Below are 26138 nucleotides of genomic sequence, written 5' to 3'. Positions count from 1 at the left end.
GGCATAGAGGTTTCTGGTCCCTCGTCCTATAGTACAGTCACATGACATGCAGAGTGCTGGCTTTTCTAGAATTAACATTGAGTGTTCAGTTATAGACTTTCTAGTGTCACATGCAAGCATATCTCCTCTATCCTAATTCTGTGGTACAGCTTTTTATATCATATAGTGCTTTTCTTTTAATGAATTGTTTCTTTAAAAAATCAGCACCGCAGGTGTCATTTTATCAATTGATGTATCCGTCAAGGGAGTTGAATATAATGCTGAGGACCTGTCAAAGCTGTAGAAAACTAACAGACCTCCTATAAGCTTGGCTTGGCTTCCAGTGCAGGAGATCTGCCAGTACACAGATTATCTGACCTTTAAAAACCAGACACTGGGAATAACTTGTCTGTGCCTAAACCTCTTCAAAGCAGAAGTGTGTGTGTGTGTGTGTGTGTGTGTGTGTGTGTGTGTGTGTGTGTGTGTGTGTTTTTTATTTATTTATTTTTTTTCCTGGGATTTAGGATCAGTAACACCACGTACCTCTGAAACATATCCCACATAATGCTGATTGCTTGTTAGTGTATAAATGTTCCCCGCAGGGATGACAGGTCCTCTTCTTAGCACTGTAGGAGTTACAGCTAAGAAGATGTGCCCTTTGCCACATTCCAAATGCGTTCCATACAGAAAAATATGCAACATATGCTACTTTTGTTGACTGCACTGTTGTGAGCTAGCGCCATTGGAATCCATGTTGAACAATCTGTGCATTTTTGATGCAGAATACCAAAGCACAGGACTGCTGTAAAGTAAATCTATAGGCAAAACGTTTTCTCTTGTTTTCCATAGCGTAAGGGAGGGTTATATCCCCCTGTCAATTATTTTATTTTTTCCCCCCTGTGCCCAATTGGGGAGATTTCCCTTCACTTCCTGTCCCATAGCCAAACAGGAAGTGAGAGGAAATCCCTGTAAATGAAAGTGATATTAAAGCTTTGGATTTATTTACAGTAAAATAACAAACATGTCATACCTGTTTTGCACAGAGCACGCCCAGTCCTCCGCTTCTTGGGTCCCCTGCTGACGCTCCTGTTGAGTGCCCCCATAGCAAGCAGCTATGCTATGGAGGCATGCAGACAGGCTTGATCCCGAGTCATGGCTCTTCATGTCCATTTACACTAGGGTTGCCACCTCATCCCTTTAAACCCAAACCCATATTAATTACACAGGTTCTGTGGCTGATTAAGGTGGTAATTAAACTCATTTGGTGCCTTATCTGCATTTAATTAGCCTCAGAACCTGTGTAATTCATATGTGTTCAGGTTTAAAGGGATGAGGTGGCAACTCTAATTTACACGCAAACTTTTTTTTTTTTTTTTTTTTTTTTTTTTTTTTTCTAAAACCTATTATGTGATCTGATCCAAAACTAAAGAAAAAGTTTTGCCTATAGTTATACTTTAAAGAGGAAGTGAACTCTCCCACTCTGATGCTTCTTGTCATTTAGTCCATTATAATAAGTAATTATCAGACTATAGCCACTGTAATCCAACCCAAATTGCATATTATTACTTACTGTTTAAAGAAACTTAAAAAAACTTGTTTCCAGGGGTTAGGCAGCGCCATCTTAAGTATTGTTTTGAGTCCACAGTAGAGTGCATTTCCGCCCTTACATTGAGCACTTCCTGTACTGTTAACCAAGCCTCCTTCTCAATCCAATGTTTCTATGGCAACCCTGTTTCTCTGTTCATAGCTGACTTGTTTTATTTCATAGTATTTACTTGTGCTGATTATCTAGTGTTTGCCTGTGCGAGTCCATCAGCTTCAGCTGATAAGACTGCAGTAATGCTGTCCAATGCCCTGCTTTACACTGCATGTGATGTCACATGGTGTGTAGGAGGAAGCTCTGAGTGATTATGCAGCCTCCTGGGAGTTCAGTGGTGTGCCGTCAGAAGTCCTATAAAAGATAGATAAGCACATAGAGAGTGTGCTGTAAATCAGGGGAGATCTGGGCATGCTCAGTGACGTCATTCTAAAGAACAAAAAGGATTACAACAATACTAAGCAAGTAAGGAGATATCTACAAGCAGTGTTCATTGGGGTTTTTTATGCTGATTTACATGGGACAAAGTTGTGGGGAAGGGTTTACAACCACTTTAAGAAGTCCAGTCAGCCACCTGCCCTTTTCTGTCCTCTCCTGTGTTCAGAAAAGGCCTTGTATTGTTTTTACAAAATGCAACATGTTCTGTGAATGGGGAGAGGTGGATAAATAACAGGATCCACTCACAACTGGAGTTGTGCTTTACCCATGGCTTCCTGGTGGAGCTGGGCTTTAAGCATGGTTTCCTGGCGTGGGTCACCTTCTGTAAAACATTTCTTGATTTTGGTAATATAACTTGCCTGTACCCTTGTAATTGCGTGTTTAGCATTTTCTAAATCCTTTCTGTTTACTAAAATGTAGTTTTTCATTTAATGTATTATTTGCTACATATTTAAAGTGGTTACCAAAAATGTATTTTTTTTTAAAGCAGATGTACTCCGTTGGCCTGTGTGAAGTACCTCCCTGGGGGGGGTAACATACCTTCCCCGGTGACAAACTCCAGTATACCAGGCACTTCCCCGTGTGTCACTTTTATTGGAATAAGAAGAGCTCCCAGCAGCCGGGAACCAGCCTTACCGCTCTGAGCAGGGGAATGCTGGTTCAGACTTGTGTTATGTGAAAGTAGATACTGAAAATTCAACGTGACTCTTGTACAATGATTTTCCTAAGTGACCAGGATGGGTCATGCGTGACATATCATTGCTCAGAAAATTAACTTTAATCAGGAAGTACCATTATTGATTTCACATGACCATCAATTTATTTCTACTTTGCTAAATTCTCCTTTCCCTCTTCTCTCTTTTTTTTTTTTTTTTTTTTTTTTAATTTATTTTTTTGCAGTGATATTTTGGAAGCATCATTTAGAAGGCTGCCTTGTTCTTATGACAGGGATATGCAATTAGCGGACCTCCAGCTGTTGCAGAACTACAAGTCCCACGAGGCATAGCAAGACTGACAGCCACAAGCATGACACCCAAAGGCAGAGGCATGATGGGACTTGTAGTTTTGCAACAGCTGGAGGTCCGCTAATTGCATATCCCTGTTATGATGCTTCTAAAATATAATACTACAAATCTGTACTGTAAAATTAAAACAGAGGGATAGGGTGCGCTATGGAATCTGTTATACAGAGAGTATATAGTGTAATATAGGTAAGAGCAGCCTCTATTATGTTTCCATCCAGATGGATGGAACAGTAAAGTAGGTGAAAGAAGGAGAATAGATGTGGCGCTATACCTTATTAAACTCACTAAAAAATATAAAATATAATATAATATAAAATAAAATTGTACAAATTTTCCAGCTTGCTGGCTAGTATTTTTTAAAACCAGCGAGAAACCTTAATGGACTGTATAGTAAAATCAATAAATAATAATAAAGTGCTGGGGGTTAATCCTTATTAAATAGTGAATGCAAAGTGAATATAAATTTTCCAGCGTGCTGGTCAGTAAATGCAATAAAACTGTACGGTCCACTCAAATTAGGTAAAGGTGAATAAATAAATAAATAGTAAAACTATCATGAATCAATCAATACTCAATAGTGAAAACTGCTAAAGTTGCTTGTGACTGTGATTGTAGCACAACCAAATAAATGGACACAAGGGGAACAATCAAAACTATATAAACGTGAATACTGGTGGGGTGGTGGGTGTAAACACACTGTGTCAAATCTCAAAACATGCCAAAAATACCACAATATAAAAAATAGAAAATTATATGCAGATAAGAAATAAAAAATAAAAGATTAAAAAATTTAGTCCAGAAAGTAAAAAGTAAAAAAATCTTGCGGTAACAAGTCTAATGTGAAAGTCCAATTGAATAGAGTTTAAAATTAATATTTAAACATGAAACGAATATTTGGTGATGAAAAAGGTAAGTGAAGAAAGTGACTTCGATATTCGTTCGCAGTGAACGTTTGCAGTGAACGTTTGCAGTGAACGTTTATGGATTTTGCTCTCACCAGAGATATGACCCCGTCCGGGGTGGATCAGCCTCCACAGTATAAGCCACTGTGTCGCTTCTTGGGCTGTCTCTGCTATGCTGCTGGGGAGATCCTTCGTTCTTCCGTGGGGATGTTGTACCTCGTTTACATGTGATAGAAAAGAGGACTGCCCATGGTGTAGTATGTTTGAAACTCAGTTTATTTGAAACAACCTTAAAAATACTCACATTTAGTGCGAAAAAAACACATATTGTATTAAAAGCGTTCGGAACATCCACTCGGCTGACACGCCGTTTGTGCTGAAGGTGTACGTATCTGGCCACGCCCTACGCGTTTCGTCATTCAGACGTCATCTGGAGCGGCCATCTTCATACACCTTTCCACCTTTACTGCCTGCTGGGCCGGCATAACAATAGGCTTAGCATTGACAATTCCCTCAGCCAATATGGCAGCCGGGCCGGCATAACAATAGGCTTAACATTGATAATTACCTTAGCAAACATGGCGGCTGTGACCCCCGCACATGCGCGATTGGTCACTATACCCTATAAAAGTGGAAAGGTGTATGAAGATGGCCGCTCCAGATGACGTCTGAATGACGAAACGCGTAGGGCGTGGCCAGATACGTACACCTTCAACACAAACGGCGTGTCAGCCGAGTGGATGTTCCGAACGCTTTTAATACAATACGTGTTTTTTTCGCACTAAATGTGAGTATTTTTAAGGTTGTTTCAAATAAACTGAGTTGCAAACATACTACACCATGGGCAGTCCTCTTTTCTATCACATGTAAACGAGGTACAACATCCCCACGGAAGAACGAAGGATCTCCCCAGCAGCATAGCAGAGACAGCCCAAGAAGCGACACAGTGGCTTATACTGTGGAGGCTGATCCACCCCGGACGGGGTCATATCTCTGGTGAGAGCAAAATCCATAAACGTTCACTGCAAACGTTCACTGCGAACGAATATCGAAGTCACTTTCTTCACTTACCTTTTTCATCACCAAATATTCGTTTCATGTTTAAATATTAATCTTAAACTCTATTCAATTGGACTTTCACATTAGACTTGTCACCGCAAGATTTTTTTACTTTTTACTTTCTGGACTAAATTTTTTAATCTTTTATTTTTTATTTCTTATCTGCATATAATTTTCTATTTTTTATATTGTGGTATTTTTGGCATGTTTTGAGATTTGACACAGTGTGTTTACACCCACCACCCCACCAGTATTCACGTTTATATAGTTTTGATTGTTCCCCTTGTGTCCATTTATTTGGTTGTGCTACAATCACAGTCACAAGCAACTTTAGCAGTTTTCACTATTGAGTATTGATTGATTCATGATAGTTTTACTATTTATTTATTTATTCACCTTTACCTAATTTGAGTGGACCGTACAGTTTTATTGCATTTACTGACCAGCACGCTGGAAAATTTATATTCACTTTGCATTCACTATTTAATAAGGATTAACCCCCAGCACTTTATTATTATTTATTGATTTTACTATACAGTCCATTAAGGTTTCTCGCTGGTTTTAAAAAATACTAGCCAGCAAGCTGGAAAATTTGTACAATTTTATTTTATATTATATTATATTATATTTTATATTTTTTAGTGAGTTTAATAAGGTATAGCGCCACATCTATTCTCCTTCTTTCACCTACTGTACTGTAAAATGCCTTAGTCTTGATACCAATGCTTTTGTTTCTTGTTGCAGGGTGGCAGAACACTCTGAAGAGCAGAGGAGTCCTATGCTTAATGCCATCTGGTCGACTGCCAGTACAAGCACAAATCAGACTTTATACTTCTGATGATCAGAAGGAAACCAACAGACCAACAGAACCCAGTGCCACAAGTTCCACAGATAAATTCGCAGCAGGTACACCAGGTAATACCCGTCCTCCTTCTTCTTCCTTTTTTTTTTTTTAATTTTTTTTTTTTCTAGCTTCATGGATGAAATGAAAAATGGACACACATTGCATCAGCTGCATGACACCTGACAAAAGAAGATTGTTCATTCTTTAGGCTGCATTCACACCTGAGCGTTTCGTTTTCAGGGAGAAAGTTGTGCCTTTTTGCCACGATTTTTAGTTTTTTGCCGTGATTTTGTACAGGTCAAAGGGTCACCAATGTAAAAAGCAGAAAAAACGCCTGTAATCTGCCCAAAAAATAATCTGTACTTTTTTTGAGCTTTAGGCTGCAAAATGCTCAGATGTCAACAGGGGCCATTTTAAATTAATGGGATCTTGCTTGTTGGGCGTGTTTTACGAACGGAAAACGCTCAGGTGTGAATGCTGCCTTAGCAATACAATAGCAGAGGATGCCGTATAAAGTTTAAAACATCATACATATAAATGGGTTAATGAGCAGTGTCACTTTGCTCATTCAGAGCAATGCCTCCTTTATTAGCCACTTACGCCATATAAGCCACTGTTGCTTAAATTGAATGGGGATTCTCGGTACAGGGGAGTATAGGACCGCCTTTATATGATAGTCTTTTGGCCGGAGTGGCCAGTCTCCAGGACTGTGCATGGTCACGTTAGCACAGTAGTGATGCCATTCACTCGGGGTAGACAGCTGCAGTAGGGAGTGAGCATGAATTGACGAGTATACTTTTCTGGAGAGTTGCGCTATCAGGAGGCACTTTCAGTTTTTCTTTGGGCAGGTGACAGTGTCTCTTTAAAGTGATCCTAAACCCACAACAGTAAAATCAGTCTGTACTTTCAGTAAAGCATGCTTGTTATACTCACTGTGGAACCTAAGGGGTTAATCCTGCGCATTGCCTAAAAAGGCTGTTTGATCCTGTCTTCTCCGATCGTCCCCTTTCTGTTACTGTCTCCAATCCATCTCCAGATAGAACAGAGCCTTGGCAGCACTCTACACATGCTCAGTTTGGTGTGTGTTTGTGTTTGTTTGTTTTTCTTTTTTTGCTCTGTGCTGATCACATGCACTCACCCATCAGCGCTGTTCAGACGGGGTCAGGGGTCCTGCAGCCTCATAGAACAGTCAGAGTAGAATGAAAACTCCTGCTACAAACTTTAACCGGACACTCGAAGTCACAAGATTGCTATATACTGCTGAGGAGAAAAGTTATTTAGAAGAGCTGCAGGAATAGCGGTTAAGAATCGAGATCGCAATCTTAACAAAGCATTTTCCCAATTCTATGCAGAGTTTTCTGCTCAAGCCGACAGCTGTCAAAAAAACAAACAAAACAAAAAAAAAACAGGCAGTCTGACAAGTTTCTTAACGTTACTCAGCCGCTGTGATAACTAAACATGTAACCTTTGTTCTTTAGAAGATTAAAGGAATGAACTTCGGTCTGTAAATGAGGGAAATTTAAAGGGGTTCTAAACCCTCGCCTTTTTTACCTCAATGCATTGAAGTGAAAACCCTCTTGTAGTCCACCAGCCCACTAGAGCCCCCCTTTACTTACCTGAGCCCGATCGTTCATGCGCCGGGGACGAGCACACCTGCTCTAGCCGGTGTCTCTGGTCCTGATTGGATAGATTGATAGCAGCGCAGCCATTGGCACCCGCTGCTGTCAATCAAATCCAATGATGGGGCGGAGCTGAGTCCTGCTGTCTGTGTCAATGGATGCAGGAGCAGGAGACGGGAGTGCGCCGGCACTAGTTCCCCGAGGGAGAACGATTCTCTGGGGCACTCGAGAAGAGGAGGAACCAGGAGTGCTGCTGAGGGACCCCAGAAGAGGAGGATCAGGGGCCACTCTGTTTAAAATGAACTGCACAGTGGAAGGAAGTATGACATGTTTTGCTTTTGTTTTTTAAAACTGAATCTTTTTTAGTTCACCTTTAACCACTTAAAGACTAAACCTTTTTCTGACACTTGGTTTCAAGTTAAAATCATTATTTTTGCTAGGAATTTATATACTTGGAACCCCCAAATATATATAATATAACTGAGACTGAGACTCTGGGGAATAAAATGGCAGCTGCTGCAATATTTTATTTCACACTGTATTTGCGCAGCGGTCTTTCAAATTTTTTTTGGGGGGGGGGAATAAACTTTTTAATTAAAAAAAAAAAAAATATATAGTAAAGTTAGCCAAATTTTTTTGTATAATGTGAAAGATGTTACACCGCGAGAATTGTGAGCGAATTGTGATCTTGATTCTCGTTTTTCCCAGAATTATGCAGCTCTAGTATTTAGCACTGAAAAAGAAAGTAAACTGCGCTTGTGTAAACGTATTAAACTTGTATAGCAGCACCACTGACGTGAGATATGATCACATAAAAAATCTTTAGCAGAAGTGTTGCGCTAATATTTATTTTTGTTTAGCGTAACACTTTTTCTATATACTTAGTATTTAGCAGGTTATGTTTACTAAAATAATTCCATTTCCATGTTCTGTGGGAGACCATATAATAGTGAATGCAGGGTCCTGGGTTTAGTAACACTTTTAACCACTTCAGTACTGGACACTTTCACCCCCTTCCTGCCCAGGCTAATTTTCAGCTTTCAGTGCTGTTACTTTGACAATTACTTAGCCATGCAAACTGTACCCATATGACATTTTTATCATGGTTTTTCAGACAGCGCTTTCTCTTGGTGGTATTTAATCATCACTGGGTTTTTTATATTTTTTGCTAAATAAACAAAGACAAATTTTTCTGGGGGGGGGGGGGGAAAGGTTTTTCTTAGTTTCTGTTTTATAAAGTTTTTATCAAATAAGTAAGTGTGGGGTTTTTTTTTATTTTATTTTTTTCTTCACTGACGCGGTAAACGACTGCATCGGTCACAGACACTTCCTGATGTATGTACAAGTGAGGACATCCAGGGATGCCCTCCAACAACTGGAGAACAGCCGTGAGGCCGTATATCCCTTTTAGACCCTGAATGTCTAACGAGAACCTTACAGAAAAAAAATCATCACACGCCTATGTGTTGCACCCAAGTAAATAAAATATTTCCTCCGCCAAAAAAAGTGAGGCTCCCCCACCCCAACATGTACACACATACAAACCTAAACGCATGCAATGTGCTCCGAGGTCTGAAAACGTTGATTGCAATAAACATATTACATATCCCTGCACATGCTAGAATGAGAGCAATAATTCTAGCACCAGACCTCCTTTGTAACACTAAACTAATGATTATAGGGTACTGACAAGTTTTTGGTATATAGTTACGTAGTCTGGTTTAAAAAAAGACACAAGTCCATCTAGTTTAACCACTTGCCGACCGCTGTTGGCATATATACGTCTGCAGAATGGTAAGGCTGGGCAAAGTAACGCGCTCGCCTGCCGCGAGCTCAGTACCCGCGGACTCTATCTCTGCGGGGATACCCGCGGTCGTGTCATGGAGCTCAAGAACGGGGAGATGCCGATGTAAACGGTATCTCCCTGTTCTGCCTAATGACAGGACACTGATCGCCTGCTCCCTGTCATCGGGAGCAGTGATCAGTGTGATGTCACACACAACCCATCCCCCAGACCGTTGGAAACACTCCCCTAGGACATACTTAACCCCTCCTCGTCACCTAGTGGTTAACCCCTTCACTGCCAGTAACATTTTTACAGTAATCAATGCAATTTTATAGCATTGATCGATGTATTAATGCCAATGGTCCCAAAAATGTGTCAAAATTGTCCGATGTGTCCGCCATAATGTTGCAGTCACCATAAAAACGCTGATCGTTGCCATTACTAGTAAAAAAAAAAAAAAAAATATTAATAAAAATGCCATAAAACTATCCCCTATTTTGAAGCCGCTATAACTTTTGCGCAAACCAATCAAACGCTTATTTTACCAAAAATTTTAACAAAAATGTAGAAGAATATTTATCGGCCTAAACTGTTTATAGCGGAAAAAAAATAAAATCGCAGGGGTGATTAAATACCACCAAAAGAAAGCTCTATTTGTGGGGAAAAAAGGATGTCAATTTTGTTTGGGAGCCACGTTGCACGACTACGCAATTTTCAGTTAAAGCGACACAGATCCGAATCGCAAGAAGTGCTCTGGTCAGGAAGGGGTTGAAGTGGTTACCAACCAAAAACAAAAAAAAAAAAAAAAAAAAAAAAAAAATCATACAATCCCATTGACACAATCCTATACCCACAGTTGATTCAGAGGAAGGCAAAAACCCCCAGCAAAGCATGATCCAATTTGCTATAGCAGGGGAAAAAAATTCCTTCCTGATCCTATGAGATTCAATTGGAGATTCTCTGGATAAACTTTTATCTGTAAACGGGGCTGGATTAACGTAGGGGCTATTGGAGCTGCAGCTCCAGGCCCCTACCTTAATATAGGCCCAGCTACCCAAAAAAGGACAGACTGCCCATCGAAAGCAATGGGTCCACGGGAAGAGATCTCCCCCGACGGGCCCTGCATTCCACATGCAACGCCTGGGCAGGGTGGTGCAATTGATAATGGGCACTGCATGAGCAGTCCTAACAGAAGCCTGGGGCACGTCAATGCAGGGCTCTTGCATAAGTCTGGGGCTTCCATAGCATTAGGTCTGCGCAGCTGCACTCTTTCAGCCCAGAGTGCATTCCGATGCACAGCCCTTACATAAACTTGGCAAATCAAATGCCAAGCTTTCTTAGTGTTATGCCTGTGTGGCTGTGCCCTTTTGAGTTTGGGTGCATGCCAGCACAGGCTCTTGGAAAACAGAAGGGTGCCCAGTAAAAGTCCACCAAAATCCTCAGCACCAAGCACATGATGCTCTTAATCTGGCCCGGTCTCTAAATGTTTCCAGTTATATTATGTACATTTAGGAAATAATCCAGGCCTTTGCTTTAAAAAAATAAAATAAAAAAATATATATACGGAGCTGGCCAGAACCACCTCTGGAGGGAGTCTATTCCACATTTTCACAGCTCCAGCACTGGGAGTCTCAATACAGGGAGAAACCTGTAGAGAAAGAGAGCAACATTGTGCTGGCAGTATTGTGTGTGTGTGTGTGTGTGTGTGTGTGTGTGTGTGTGTGTGTGTGTGTGTGTGTATGTATATCTATCTCTTCTTGATAGATAATAGACCTAAATGCATTTGTGGCAGCACACTGTGAATGGCTTATTGATTTGAATGAAAGCTTGATGGAAAAAAGTATCTGCTGTATTTGCAAGAAAAGCAGTGAATAAACAGGGTGCATAAATGCCAGACAAAGGAAAATGCAGTAAAACCTATATACTACGTACTAATTCACTACAAGACTATTGTTATGATTGCTTCATCATCCTTTTAGGCTCCATGCACACTGGAGCTCATAAATGGAAGTTTTTTTGGGATTTTGGGCATTTTATTTTTTTTTTTAAATAGCCCATAAACTCCACTCTATTATCTTATGTGTCCATGCACACATGGACATTGTTGGATGTTTAGCAGCAGTGGAGTTTATGGGCTGTTTTCTGAACGCCATAAAATCGTGCTCAAGAGCAGTACTGGAAATGCCAGACACGTGAAAAAGGTGTTAAACGAGGGTTAACGCTGTAAAAAGAGCATTAAGCCTCGTTCAGCGTTTCTCTGCCTCTATTCAAAATCAATGGTTCCCTATGGGAGCCCATTGATTTGAATAGAAGTCGGATCATCATGATCCGACTTGCGGTGTGACTTGTGTGTTGAGGATGAAAAAAAAATTGGCGTGGGGTTCCCCCTTGGACGATACCAGGCCCTTTGGTCTGGTATGGATTTTAAGGGGAACCCTCTTCCCCGAAAAAAACTGAGTGGGGCCCCCCCCAAAAATCCATACTAGACCCTTATCTGAGCAAGCAGCCCGGCCGGTCAGGAAAGGGGGTGGGGAGGAGCGGTACCGTACTGGGCCACATCCCAAAGCACCTTGTCCCAGTGTCGATGAGGACAAGGGCCTCTTCCCGACAGGAGAACCCAGGAACCACCAAAGCAGAGAGAATGGCACCCCATGATCACATAATCATGATCAGGTGGATTTTTAGCTGCCCAGATTACTTTCTACATGTGTCAGAGCCTGCTTATTAAAACTAAAACAAGCTTATGGCTGCAGTAGTGCTAGACACTTTCAAAATGCTGAGGAGGTTGAAACCCATCTCAACACAAAGGTAACCAATGGATCCACCACTGCAGTCTTCTGGGTTCCAACTGGATGCCTTTTCATGATATTGTAATGGCACTGCAGTCTTCTGGATCCTGGGAGTGCCCACCGCTGGGTCGCCAATAGGAAATGTCAATGTCTCCCCGGCAGATGCAAAACCCTGAAAAGGACCCGCATTTGCATGAAGAAGCTAGAAGACTTGGGACCCGGTGCGTCACGTCACAACAGGTAGGCAAAGGAGGTTTCAGCTTAGTTTTTTTTTTTTTTTTTTTTAAACTAAGAAATTCGTTTTAAGGGCCAAAGGGTGAGGAGGGAGTTTATGCCCAAAGTTTAGCTTCAAGTCCTCAAATTGGATGCTTTTCCCTGGAAATGAATGCATGTGTGGGTGTTTTTTTATTTTATTTATTTTTTTGCTCATATGGCTTTTTACAAACTGTGGTCAGCAGTAAGGAAGTCGGCTTTTGCATATGAAAAGAAAGTTTAACTAAAAAGCATCAAGTATAGAAAACAGCTGACCTGCTTCCCAAGTTTATAAATATAAACCATGTATCAAATGCACTGGAAGAGGCTACTTATGGTGACTGTATAGATGTAGCAGGTAACCCTGAATGTCGGTGTGTGAGCGGCTGCTACTGTCGGCTGTTTCTCTTCCTTGATTTTCTCACCAGAGAATTTATTTTCCTTAGAACTGTAAATGCCACATCAAGCACTTTGCTCTTTTGTTAGAATAAAGGCTTTGTTTTCAAAGCTTTCCTTTAGACTGCTAAGTACTTATGCTGGCAGTTTAGCTGTTCTAAATGTCGTTTTCTATGAAAAGACGATGAAAATGTTTCACACAAAGCCTCATAAATGTTCAGGATTTAACACAATGGGATTGGTTTTTGGTGTGTGTGTGTGTGTGTGTGTGTGTGTGTGTGTGTGTGTGTGTGTGGAAAAAAAAAACGCACCCCTAGTTTGTGTATGTATGAATGTCAGTTAGGGACCTCAGATTGTAGGGCAAGAACTATTGTGAATATAAAAATAAAATAGATCTCCTATCTGTCCTGTTTTTTGTTTTTATCAATTTACAAAATGCAAAGTGAGCAAAAAAAAAATGGGGGGGGGGGGGGGGGGGGTGAATCAAAATCAAATCCTCATTTTATGCGACTACCCTTTGGCTTCAGACCATCATAAATTCTTACACTTGCACACTTTGTAAACTTGCACAAAGTTGGGGATTTTGTAGGATTAGCGTCGGGTGTACAATAAACCAATTATACCAATCGGGGGGGGGGGGGGGGGCTAATGATCATCAATTTCATATGTAGGTTGAAACTAGTGGTCGACCAATATGGGTTTTTCTTTGGCCGATGCCGATATTTAGAAATCGCGGCGGCCGATGGCCGAGTATATGATGCCGACTTTTATTTTTATTTATTTATTTTTATTTTTTTCCCCTTCATCTCATAAAATCTAGCAGTTAGACACCTTTCACACTGGGGCGTTTTTCAGGCGCTTTTGGGCTAAAAATAGCACCTGTAAAGTGCCTGCAAAACTACTCCCCTGCAGTCTGTGTGAAAGCCCGAGGGATTTCACACTGCGGCGATGCGCTGGCAGGATGTACATCGCTCCTCCACCACTCCTGCCCATTGAAATGAATGGGCACCGCTGCCGAAGCGCCTGCAATGCGATTTGGCAGCAGCATTCCCGGGCGCATTTAACCCCTTCCTCAGCCACTAGCTGGGTTATAAGTGCCCCGCTAGCAGCCGAATAGCGCCACTAAAATGATGGTAAAGCGCTGCTAAAACTAGCAGCGTTTTACTGTCAACGACTGCCCGTTCCAGTGTGAAAGCAGCCTTAAGTAATAAGTGATACAGAAAATTTCTTACATTTAAACATTTATTAAACAAAACAAACCTCCAATCAGTTCACTTATATGTATAATTTAGATTAAAAACTATATATTAAATACACAAAAACAGGTAATCAAAACTTTTGGATGAAAAAAATGGGCTGTCTTTATTATTTTTTAGTGTGGTGTGTTGTTTTTTTTTATTTTTTGTGTATTTTTTTCCAAAAAAATTGTGTTTGAAAGATCGCTGCACAAATGCCGTGTGACATAAAATATTGCAACAACCACTATTTTATTCCCTAGGGTCTCTGCTAAAAAATATATATAATTTTTGGGGGTTCTAAGTAATTTTCTAGCAGAAAATACAGAATTTCTACTTGGAAGCAACGTGTCAGAAAAGATTTAGTCTTTAAATGGTTAAACTGAGAACTCTACACACCAAGTTCAGTCTGTTGAAGAAGAAACATTGTATCTCTTTGGTCTTTTCTTGGCAGACTGCCCAGAGAGAAGACAAGTGGCTCCACAGACTTCAGGCAACTTGCATTGACTTCTATTACAGAAGTCTTTTGCAAGTGGTGTTCAAGATATAATTGCCTTTTTTTATCAGCACAATCGGCAGATGCCGATTAATTAAACGCCAAATTTCAGCCGCTATATCGGCCGACCTCTAGTTGAAACGCAGTCATTAACTGAAACAGTTTTGTGTGGGAGGCTTAAAACTAAGGGAGGAACAGCCAAACGCTGCTGCTAAGATGAGGATATGGAGATCAGTTTCATATCACGGGTCATACACCATGGCAAGACTGAGAACATCAACAAGACCCAAGGTAGTTATACTGCATCAGAAAAGTCTCCCCCAGGCGAACATTTCAAAGCAGACTGGGGTTTCAAGAAGTTCTGTTCAAGCTCTTTTTGAAGCAGCACAAAGAATCGGACAACACTGAGGACCGTAGACGCCGTGCTCAGCAAAAGAAACTTAATGCAGCAGATGAAAAATGCATCATGCTTCCCTTCGGCATTGGAATATGACCAGCAGTGCCATCAGCACACAACTGGTAGAAACCAGTGGGACCCAATTACATCTGTAGCACCGGCTCCTGAAGAGCACGCGCTATGTTTCTTTTATTTATTTATTTTTTTATTTTTTTTTAAATGTAAAGTTACACCTAAACTATAGTTTGGTTTGGGTAGTATTATTCCAAATTTTGACCTCCACATCAGTCTGACTGGACTATAGGGTGTTCGGCCTGGCCATAGGGGGCACTATCTCCTCTGGTAGGCATGGAAACAGTCTGGTTGGGTGCTTTAAGGTTACTTTCTCTCTGAGACAGCCCAGTGGGAGTGTCACTCTTGCTGTGCCTTCTGGGAGAGGGTACTTAAGATGCGGATGTCACATGGTTTGGGGTTTCCGGTCCTCCTGACCAGCCCCCAGGACGCCTATGGCTTGGCGTGCGGATCCACCCGACTACGTCTCGGGGCTGGCTAGCCTGAGGCGAGGAAACTAAGGAAGGGATTCGGAAGTGGTCCTGTGCCATCTCAAGTTGTGGAGAGGCCCAGCAACTTCGTAGTTATCCAGGGGAGGACTCTTCAGAAGAAGGCCACACGAGGGTTGGCTTCTTAGCAAGAGCCTGGTAAAGCTGAAGTGAATCCAATCTTGTTGCGGTATTGCTGGACCAGCTGCAAGATACTGGCACCACACGAGCGTTCTATACGTTTTCCAGTTTCCTTGTTCATGTTCTACAACAAAGTCTGTGGCAGAGACTTGTTCTTGACTCAAGCACCTTGTTGGCTGCTAGGCCTTGTAAGAGAAGAACTATCCAACTAGCGTGAACATCCAGTTGTGAATGGCTATTCTCTGGATTTATTCAAAGTAAGAAAGTTCTTTATACTGACTTTGACACTAGGAGTACTTGGACTTTTCCCCTAACCCTCTGATCCTATACTAAGATACTGTTGTTAACTACGTTCTTGTAAATAAAAATCCCTTTGAGTGGATCTGTTATCAGTCTCTAAAGTTTCTGGGCCATCTACCATGGGAAACCCCTAGATGCAAATCAAGGTGAAGAAGGTAACGGTAAGCCCATTAAAATCAGCCGCTCCTTCGGAAGTCAGTGCTACACACCCGTCTATTGTCCCCAGAAGTCTGGCCAGAAGTGGTCTTCATGGAAGAATTGCAGCCAAAAAGCCATACCCCCGACATGGAAACAAGGCTTAGGGACTCAAATATGTACAAAAACATAGAAACTGGGGTGCAGAAAAATGACAGCAGGTTGCTCTGGACCGATTGTGTCAAAATCTAATCTGAAATATTTGGCTATAGCAAGAGGCAGTTTGTTTCTCAAAGGGCTGGAGAGCGGTACAATACCTGTCTGCAGGCAACAGTGAAGCATATGGTTGGTGGTTCTTTGCAAGTTTGCCGCTGCATTTCTGCAAATTGAGTTGGAGATTTGGTCAGGATGAATGGTGTCATCTATGCTGAGAGAGAAGTGATCACTGTCATGTGAGTGAAAGCGCTTCTACCTAGGACACACACACACACACACACACACACACACACACACACACACACACACACACACACACACACACACACACACACACACACACCCTTCATTGCCCCCTAGTGGTTAACGCCTTCTCTGCCAGTGTCATTTACACAGTAATCAATGCATTTTTATAGCACTGATCGCTGTATATATGGCAATGGTGTCAGAATTGTCCAATGTGTCCGCCATAATGTCAGTCCTGATTTAAAGATCACTGCCATTACTAATAAGAAAAAAATGATAATAAATGCCCTAAAACTATCCACTATCCTCTTTTGTAGACACTTACTTTTGCACAAACTAAGTAATATATGCTTATTGAGATATTTTTGGTTAAAAAAAAAAAAAAGTAGAATACATATCGGCCTAAACTGAGAATTTTTTTATTTTTTTTTATTTTTATTTTTTTTGTTTATAGCGCAAAAAATAAAAAAAACGCAGAGGTGATCAAATACCACCCACCAAAATACATCTCTATTTGTGGGGGGAAAAAAGGACATCCGTTTTTGTTTTTGGGTTCATTGTTGCTCAACCGCGCAATTGTCAAAGTGGCACAGTACCGAATTGAAAAAAAGTGCTCTGGTCAGGAAGGGGGTAAATAAAACCTTCCGGGGCTGAAGCAGTTAATAACCCAATGTGAGATTTTTGTTTAGCACACAATTTTCTTCTACATGTTTATTGTGATTTATATCTCACTTTTGTGGTGCCGCTGGACAATTTACACTGTAATGGTGGTGTGATTCTTCCTTTTTATATAATAAAGCAGCCCAGACCTTGCTGCACTGGTGTAAGGCACACATGTAGGCTCTTTTTATCTGAACCGCTTATGGCACGTGTACCTGTTTTTGTCTGTTCATTAACTTTCTTTTTTTTTTTTTTATTGTTAACGGCATGTTTCTAAGCATAAGTAATGCAAGTGTTTCATAATATGCTTTAAAATGACTGCAGCTATTATATTCAACCCACGTGAAAAAGTAGTTTCTGGTAACAAAATAGTCACTTATTGCAAATTCTGAATATCTGAACAGCATTACTTCAAGCCTCATCTCCCACGGATAAGATTTATAAGACAAAAACATCTGCCATCATTAGCAAAACAAACGGATATTCATTTTCTTGCAATCCATTAGTCGTTTTGTATTTTCCAAGAAGTTTTCTTTTTTATTGTGTATGATCACTAATGATAAATGTAGGCCTTTAAAATTTATCTTATGCACTTTACCAGTTGATATTCTGACAAATTTGATATGTAACCACAAAACTTGCTGTCTAGCTATTTATAGAAGACCTATGATGTTGGTGCCTCATTTTAGCAGGCCATAGGTGGGTCAGTTTTCTTTTGTTTGTTTTTTTTTTTTTTTGTTCTTTTTCGTTGAACCAGCAGATTCAATGAAAAAAATTGACACACGCTTGATGTGGAATCCTCCCCTCTGAGCTATTGCATTTTGATTGTGACCACTTCCCTGCCATTGGAATGCACTGATCAGCATTGCAGGCTGTAGCTGACGGCACTGATTGAGTGAGGAAAATTCTACAGGGCATTTGTACAGAAGTCGATTGGTAGATCAACTTCTGTGCAGCATCCCTGCCCAAACACAGATTCTTAGCGCCGCTTTACTATCATTTTAACCCCTGCTAGCGGCCAGAAAGGGTTAAAACCACGCTTTGCCAGCGGTATAGCCATTGATTTCAATGGGTAGGAGTGGTTTAGGAGAGGTTAAAGATGCTGAGGCTAAAGATGCTGCTAGCAGGACTTTTTTTATTTATTTTTTTATTTTTATTTTTTAACTGTCCTCCTAGCGCACCGCTCCTCCGGCTTTCACACTAGAGTTACATAGTTACTCAGGTTGAATAAAGACACCAGTCCATCCAGTTCAACCTGAGCGAGTGTCTACAATTGTCCCTATCCCCGTACATTGCACATTCACACTGCTTCCTACCCTCAAGGAGCCCACAATGCAAGGTCCCCATTCATATACTGGGGCCAATATTGGACAGAAGCCAATTAGCCTACCTGCATGTCTTTGGAGTGTGGGAGGAAACCAGAGTACCCGGAGGAAACCCACGCAGGCCCAGGGAGAACATGCAAACTCCAGGCAGGTAGTGTCGTGGTTGGGATTTGAACCAGCAACCCTTCTTATTGCTAGGTGAGAGTTCTAACCACTACACCACTGTGCCGCCCGAAGTGACAGGAGGCACTTTTTTCAGGTGCTATTTTTAGCGCTGTAGCGCCTGGAAAAACGCCTCAGTGTGGAAGGGACCTAAGTTAGCCTTAATGTAGTACCTTGTCTGTCTGGATTTCCTTCTCTAGGGCCCATTCTATTTGTCTATGTACCAAACATACGCCACCACTTCCACCAATGTTTCACAATTCCCAGGTTCTCTTCTACATTTCAAATAGACCACCTGAAATTATTCCTCCAACCAGTATTATCTACTGTATAATAAAAACAATTGGTGCTCTCATTGCAAAGGCATTTAGTTTGCAGAGACCAGATTTCAGGGGCCCTGAATTCCCTGCGGTATGGTGCAGTGCATTTATCAAAAGTCAAGTAGGGCATGCACTACCCTTTGTACATTCTGGTGGTGCAGTTTGCAGCCCATTCAAATAATAAATGGGCTGCCGAATCTCCCTGCAGGGGAAATCGCAGGAATGGGGATCACGATCCTGGGCGTGTTGGCCCTCAATACACAACATTACTATAGTGGAATGACCTATGGAGAACAGAAGGCTTGAGGGTGCGTTTTTTTCTCTCCAATCAGCTCTCTGAGCTCTCCACCCCCCCCCCCCCCTCCTCCTCCTCTGCTCTGACCGCTTAGACAGGTTTTATACATTTTGGACTTTGAACCAATGTAGACCAGAGAAGACTGCAGACAGACCGATCTAGACCATTTCATTTCTTTGTATGGCGTGAGGATAGTTACTTCACTGGGCATATCATGACATCATTACCTTCTCCTCTCTTAAGGACTCCAGCGGTGACATTTCTTTTACCATTTTTCCCAGCTCAGGCCAGTTTTACAAGCGCTACACTCGCCAGCAGAGCAGCAGAGGTGGTTCTAGGCTTTGTGCGGCCTTAGGCAACACTTCGATTCTTAGATTTAAAGCCCCACTCACACCCATAATATTGCGCCCCCCCACCCCCTTGTGAATGTGTATGGGGTACATGGAAAATTTTATTTATTTATTTATTTATTTATTTTTTAAATGTCCCTTGTGGAGCTGCCAACCGCCACCGCTGACTGGAAAGAGGAAGAATTAAAAACCTCCCAGTCCTGACGAAGACTCCAGCCGTCAGATCGCTCTTAAATGACTATGGGGCAAGGGCCACCCGGTAATGTCACTGGGTGGCGCCACCCACTTGTGACATTGCCAACCCAGCATGCCTTCGGTTGATGACGTCACAAGGGAACGGGTTCACCGGGTGGCCCCGTCTCTTAGTTGTTTAACCACTTAAGGACCGCCCGCCGTCATTTTTTTACGTTGCTACTTTGAAGAGGAATATTGTTACAGCGGCAGATTTTCAGATAAAGGTGGTCTCTGTGGCTGATTCACCACGAGATCACTTTTTTTTTTTTTTTTTTTTCCTTCTATTTTTATTGGGGGTGGGAGAGGCCCCCCCCCCCCCTCCCTCCATGCTTCAGTGCCTTCCGCCGCTTACCTGAGCCATCGGCAGAGGCAATCAGGTTCTTCTCCCTGTTGGGCATGGAGACAAGTGAGGGGAAGATGGGGCCCCCACCCGTCTGCATATCATTGCATACCATAGCTCTTAAAGGGACTTATTTTTTATTTATTTATTTTTTGTCATGCGTGTGTTTTTTTTTTTTTCTTTTTTTTTTTGTTTTTTCTTTTTTTTATATTACAAGGGATGTTTACGTTCCTTGTAATAGGAATTAAAAGTGACACTTTAAAAAAAATTAAAGTGTAAAATGAGAGAAAATTTAAATGCTCCCCGTCCCGCCGAGCTCGCGTGCAGAAACGACCGCATACGTGGGTAGCCCCGCATAACTCTAACTCAAAACATGCAACCTGTAGAATTATTATTTTTTTTATTTTTTTTTATTTTTTTTTATTTTTTTTTTTAAACCTTGCCTACGGAGATTTTTAAGGGTAAAAGTTTGTCGCCATTCCATGAGCGGGCTCAATTTTAAAGTGTGGCACGTTACTATTTACTCAGCATAACATTATTTTTCACAATATAAAAACAAATTGGGCTAAGTTTTACTGTTGTCTTATTTTTTTTTAATTAAAAAAAGTGCACATTTTTTTGGGGGGAAAAAAAAAATACTTGCAAGACCGCTGTGCAAATACGGTGTGACAAAGTATTGCATTGACTGCTTTATTCTCTAGGGCAGTGATGGCGAACCTTGGCACCCCAGATGTTTTGGAACTACATTTCCCAAAATGCTCAACTACACTGTAGAGTGCAAGAGCATCATGGGAAATGTAGTTCCAAAACATCTGGGGTGCCAAGGTTCACCATCACTGCTCTAGGGTGTTAGAACGCCCAAACATATATTTTTTTTTCTAAGTAATTTTCTAGCAAAAAAAAAACATTTTAACGTATAAATACCAAATCTCAGAAAGGGGCTCAGTCCTTACATTTTTTAAGAGCTGTCAGACGGCGGGCTCCTTTTGTTGGGACTGGAGAGGTGTATGGGTTTTTTTTTTTTTTTTTTTTTTTTTTTTTTCTGCAGTGGCGGGGGGGGGGGGGGGGGTTTGGGGGGACGTGATTTTTCTGCCACTAAACTCTCCTGCCAAAATGAGTACAGCAGCGTTGTGATCCCCATCCTTCAAAAGTGTAAAAAGGTAATGTGTTAGGTAAATTAGGTGGCCACAAGACCCCTGTGAGCCGTAGACGACCGCTTAATTTGCCTAATTAATGAGCCGCCTCTGCTCATCAGGGTTTCACAGCTTTGCTGCTTTCTCAATTACCAAATAACTGAAAACCCAGAAGGTGCATATATCACATCATGATTTGTTACTTATTCTTTTGCAAACCCTAAACTAGGGCATGGTCTTTATTTGCCTAGCAGTGCAAATCAGACTGTTCCCTATAGGCTGCTACCCTATAATACTGTATTATGAATTTTACAGTAGTAGTAACAAATTGACATCTAAGAGACAGTTTTAATAGAATATTAATCTAAAATGGGATTGAGAGATAATTCTGAAAGCAATAATTTGTAGGAGCTCATGTGTTTTTGAATGTTTGTTTTTTTTGTATTTACAGGGCAGGATCCCAGCAAACCAGAACAGAAGGGCATGCTACCTTCCGATCCTATTCAAGTCAAAGGTTTGTGATTCAGTAACTTTCTGCTCATCAGTATAGTGGGTGGACTCTGTTGAATAACAGTAATTTTGAGTAAGGCCCCTTTCACACGGCTGTTCCGCTGACATGAGTCTCTGCTAAGCTCCGTTTTTTTTTTTTTTTTATGACAGTCGAAAAATGGATGTTGAAGCCGCCCCCCCACCCCCCCCCCCCCCTTCCTTCTTTTTTTTTTTTTTTTTTTTTTTTTTATTATTCCCCTCATTAAGCACACTGTATATAGCTGGTTGCTAAGGAGGGGGTCGGGAAGCTGGCTGCCGTGTTCTTAACCAATGAGTCATCCGCTGTAGGGACCTCCTCAAAATCCATACCAGATCCTTATCTGAGCATGCAGGTCAGGAAAGGGAGGGGATGAGCGAGTGCTCCCCCCCCCCCCTCCTGAACCATACCAGGCCGCATGCCCTCAACATGGGGGGGGGGGGGGTGCTTTGGGGTTCCCACCCCAAAGCACCTTGCCGCCATGTTGATGGGAACAAGGGCCTCTTCCCGACAACCCTGGCCGGTGGTTGTCGGGTCTGTGGTCGGGGGGGGGGGGGGTTGGCTTATCGGAATCTGGGAGTCATTGTCAAACGTTGACAATTCCTTTATTAATAGCTCTGTCTCTTCCTGCCACCATCTTCTTCCTTGCCCACGGTTACCCAATAAAAAAAGCTGCTTTTCTTCAATTGCCGTCATCCGCTGTCTGGCATCTGTTATATAGCCATGGAGCATGGCTATCCGCTGATGTCACCTGGAGAGCCGTCCCTTGTGACATCACAGGGGGCAGGCTCTCCATTTGACGTCATCTAATGACCATGGCTATATAGCAGATGCAAGACGGTGGTCGACAACATAACAGAGGAAGACTGCAACAGAAGAACAGCGGCTTTTTTTATTTTAATTATTTTTAGTGGGTAACCGGCAGCAAGGAAGAAGATGGCGATGGGACAGAAGGCACCAGGAGAGACAGCAGGAGAAGACAGCGGCGGAGAGGATGGCACTGACAGAGCTATTAACCACTTCCCGCCCGGCCTATAGATTGACGGCCGGGAAGTAGCTCTGTTATCCTGACTGGCCGTCATATGATGTCTAGCAGAATAACATGCCGGTGCAGGTCAGTCTGGCACACCGCATCTCCGATTGTGATAAGGAGCCTCTGTCAGGTGGTGGTTTTTTTTTTTTTTTTTTTGTTTTTTTTCCCCTGTAACTGAACAAAAAATGGATCCTCTGTGTGAAACCAGCCTTTATTAGAAACTAACAGTATTTCAGATCTTCCTTATTCGTCAGTGAAAAACCGGAAGCCCCCTGCTGGCACCACATTTCCACTTAGAATTCCTAATAAAGAACACTGGGATGCTCATATTTTTTTTAAATTGTGTTTAAATTATTAGATGTAGTTATGTTCCCAATATTTACATTGCATACGGACATTAATAAGCATCTGATCTTGCCTGCAATGACAACTGGAAGTATCATTTTGTTGGACTGTGTGTTATTGAATGCTATAGGTGTAGGCCATTTACGTACCTCCCGAAGCCTGTCCAAAAATCTCCCAAAGATAGCCTCTCCTATACTGCTTTACTAGAATGCTGCTAAGATACTCCCAGCCATTACCCACTATCACAGGAGCGAGCTTATTCTCTGAGTCAGAACACCTTGCATGCGCTTTCTTTCTGCTTTTGCAGTAGCGCTAAGCTCAACAATGCTTCAACAAAGTAAATGGTGAACCGCTTATGTTTGGTAGTTTGAGAGTTCACTCCTGTGATGGTGGGAGTGTCTTAGAAACCAGGCAGGATGGGGAATGCAATTTCTGGAAGTTTTTCAGCCAGGCTTTGGGAGGTAAATGGATAGCCTAGCAAGGGCGTTGCCTAATTTTAGTGAAAGCTGCAGTTTGGTTTTATCTACTGGCAGTTTTAGCTTTGGCAAAAGCGAACTAACCCTTTAATGCACTTGCACTCACACACACTAACACCCACACCCACCCTGTTTGCTAAACATGTGTAAAGCATTTAGACGCATTAAGCTCTTGGGTGCTAATTAATTTCATTGGCCAAAATAATTTTTTCTATTCACTGAAATTAATGCTCAAGTTCTTAATGTGCGTCCAACTGAGTTTACATGCTTCAAGTGTTTTTTCTGCTAAGAAGCTGCTATTCATGGACGAGCTGGCAGTGGGGTTTTTTATTTATTTTTTTTCTCTGCCTTTAAACATGCCGACCCTAAACTCATTTGTGTGTGTGTGTGTGTGTGTGTGTGTGTGTGTGTGTGTGTGTGTGTGTGTGTGTGTGTGTGTGTGTGTGTGTATGGATACATGTTTAGAGGCAGGAAAAAAAAAACATGCCGGATGCCCCTAACCGCCATATTTAAAAACATCCAGTGTTCATGAGGCCTTACATTTATATTGCATCCATAAGTTCAAGGAGTACATTCCTTTTTTAGTCTTGCGATCAGTATGCTATAATGACTAGATATGAATTTTAATTAATGGAAAAAGAACTGCGCTATTCAATATAAGTAAGTACTAGAAAGCTGCAACTCTAAAGTGATATACAACACAAACAAAATGGTAGAACATAAGGAGCTGCGCTAGTGATGAACAATAAATGAAAAAAAATAAGTGAAATAAAAACACAATTAAAGTGCAATTGTGCATATATATATATATATATATATATGTGTCTGTCACACCAGAGTTGTCATAATATTGGTGAACCCTATTGACTGGATCAAAAATGCATTACAAAAAGTCAATGTTTCTGGTGATGGAGGCAAATATGCACAAAACAGTCAGTGACAGTAGTAATCAACGCGATGATGATGTTGTAACACCCTGTGACAAATCTTCCTGGGTCAGGAAACAATGTGATTCCACCGCCTTAAGGGATGCAGGCTTGCCAGATTCCCAGCTGAAAAGGGCTTGTCACCCAATCCTGGGTAGTGAAAGTCTCCCACTGCTGCAGACGGCCGCTACAAACGACTCCCAGACCTGGCGTCTCCCGAATTTCCAGTTTAGGCAATCAGACAATCCCGCTATATCAGTATCAGCTGACACACTAAATAATTGGTGGTGAAACACTGGGTCCAGCGGAAGGAGAAAAGGTAAGGTTCCCTCTTTCTCAACGGAACCCTCACTTCCTTTCTCTCATCCGTTTGTCCCTCCGCTTCCGCCGTACGTGTCACACCACCAGATACCAGTGGCATGACACGTGACAAGTACGGCACAAGCGGAGGGACAAATGGACGAGGGAAAGGGAGCAAGGGTTGCGTTGGGAAAGAGGCAGCCTTACCTTTTCTCCTTCCGCTGGACCCAGTGTTTCACTACCAATTTTTCAATGTTTCAGCTGATACTGACATGGAGATTGTCGGATTGTCTTAACTGGAACTTCGGGAGACGCCAGGTCTGTGAGTCGTTTGTAGCAGCTGTCTACAGCAGCGGGAGACTTTCACTACCCAGGATTGGATGACGAGCCCTTTTCAGCTGGGAATCTGGTAAGCCTGCATCCCTTAAGGTGGTGGAATCGCATTGTTCCCTCACTAATGAATTTTAATTGCACTTGCTTTACAAGTCTGTGTTCTCTGTTAGAAAAATTTGTAGTGTTGGATTGACTAGTGGAGGAGAAATGGTTGTAGAATTGAGGAACCATTCAGGCCGCTCTGATAAACCACACTTGTCCTTTTTGTTGAGAGCAGTGGAAAAGATAGGCCCTTGAACAACATCCAGTACCGATGCCCTGTCATCTGGGTTATTTAAGATAATGGTCTCTAATAAATTTTATTGAAGATTTCAAACTCCTCCCCCTTTATTTTTTATTTTGAAATGGTTTACATTTTTTTTTGTTTTTTGATACATATTTGTTTATTTCAGTTAAGGCAGTTCTTAAAAAGAGAGATTATGGAACAAAATACATGAAGAATAACTTCATCACGGGAGTACGAGCAATGAATGAATTCTGCCTTAAACCCAGGTATGGAATACACATTACAACTGGTTGCACACCTTATTTAATTCTAATCCTGTTTGTCCTACAATCTTTCTTAAGATCTAGTCGTGGCTGGCAGGTAAGATAGAAATCCTTGCAGGAGGGAGATGGAAAAATGGTTTTCATGAGCTGGAGCTTCCCTTTTTAGGTGCGATCACTTCTTGGCCGTACTTGTAGGAATTTTAGGGCTGTGAGTGTTAACATCTCATAGGATACTAGGCATGCTTTCCTAAAGCTGAACTATAGGCAAACCACTGTTTCTGTCCCATTTTTTTGAGATTTGCACAGCTTTGCCTTTATGGTACAGTCCTGTCTAGAAGGCTAGGCGATCTTTCACTTACAGGTCCTCTCTCCGTCCCCTCCATTGCAACATTGTGACCGGTTAGTAACTGCGCACTGCTGTACGGGATTTAAAGTGAAAG

At 41.7% G+C, this 26138-nt stretch overlaps 1 protein-coding gene across 2 annotated transcripts in view; it reads left to right on the top strand.

Moving 5' to 3' along the window:
* Positions 1 to 26138, top strand: part of SLC30A9 (solute carrier family 30 member 9) — a 134519-nt gene that overhangs the window by 5941 nt on the left and 102440 nt on the right. For both annotated transcript variants that reach the window (XM_077477562.1, XM_077477563.1), the window contains exons 2-4: positions 5745 to 5915; positions 21662 to 21724; positions 25602 to 25701. In XM_077477562.1, the coding sequence (XP_077333688.1) occupies positions 5745 to 5915; positions 21662 to 21724; positions 25602 to 25701 (334 nt within the window). The remainder of the gene's footprint in view (positions 1 to 5744; positions 5916 to 21661; positions 21725 to 25601; positions 25702 to 26138) is intronic.

The sequence above is a fragment of the Lithobates pipiens genome, unplaced genomic scaffold (genome assembly GCF_037356315.1).
Source record: "Lithobates pipiens isolate NorthernLeopardFrog02 unplaced genomic scaffold, aLitPip1_a1.2 Scaffold_13, whole genome shotgun sequence".
Lineage (NCBI taxonomy): Eukaryota > Metazoa > Chordata > Amphibia > Anura > Ranidae > Lithobates > Lithobates pipiens.
Note: the sequence above shows the minus strand (reverse complement) of the source record. Positions and strands in the feature narration are given on the sequence as shown.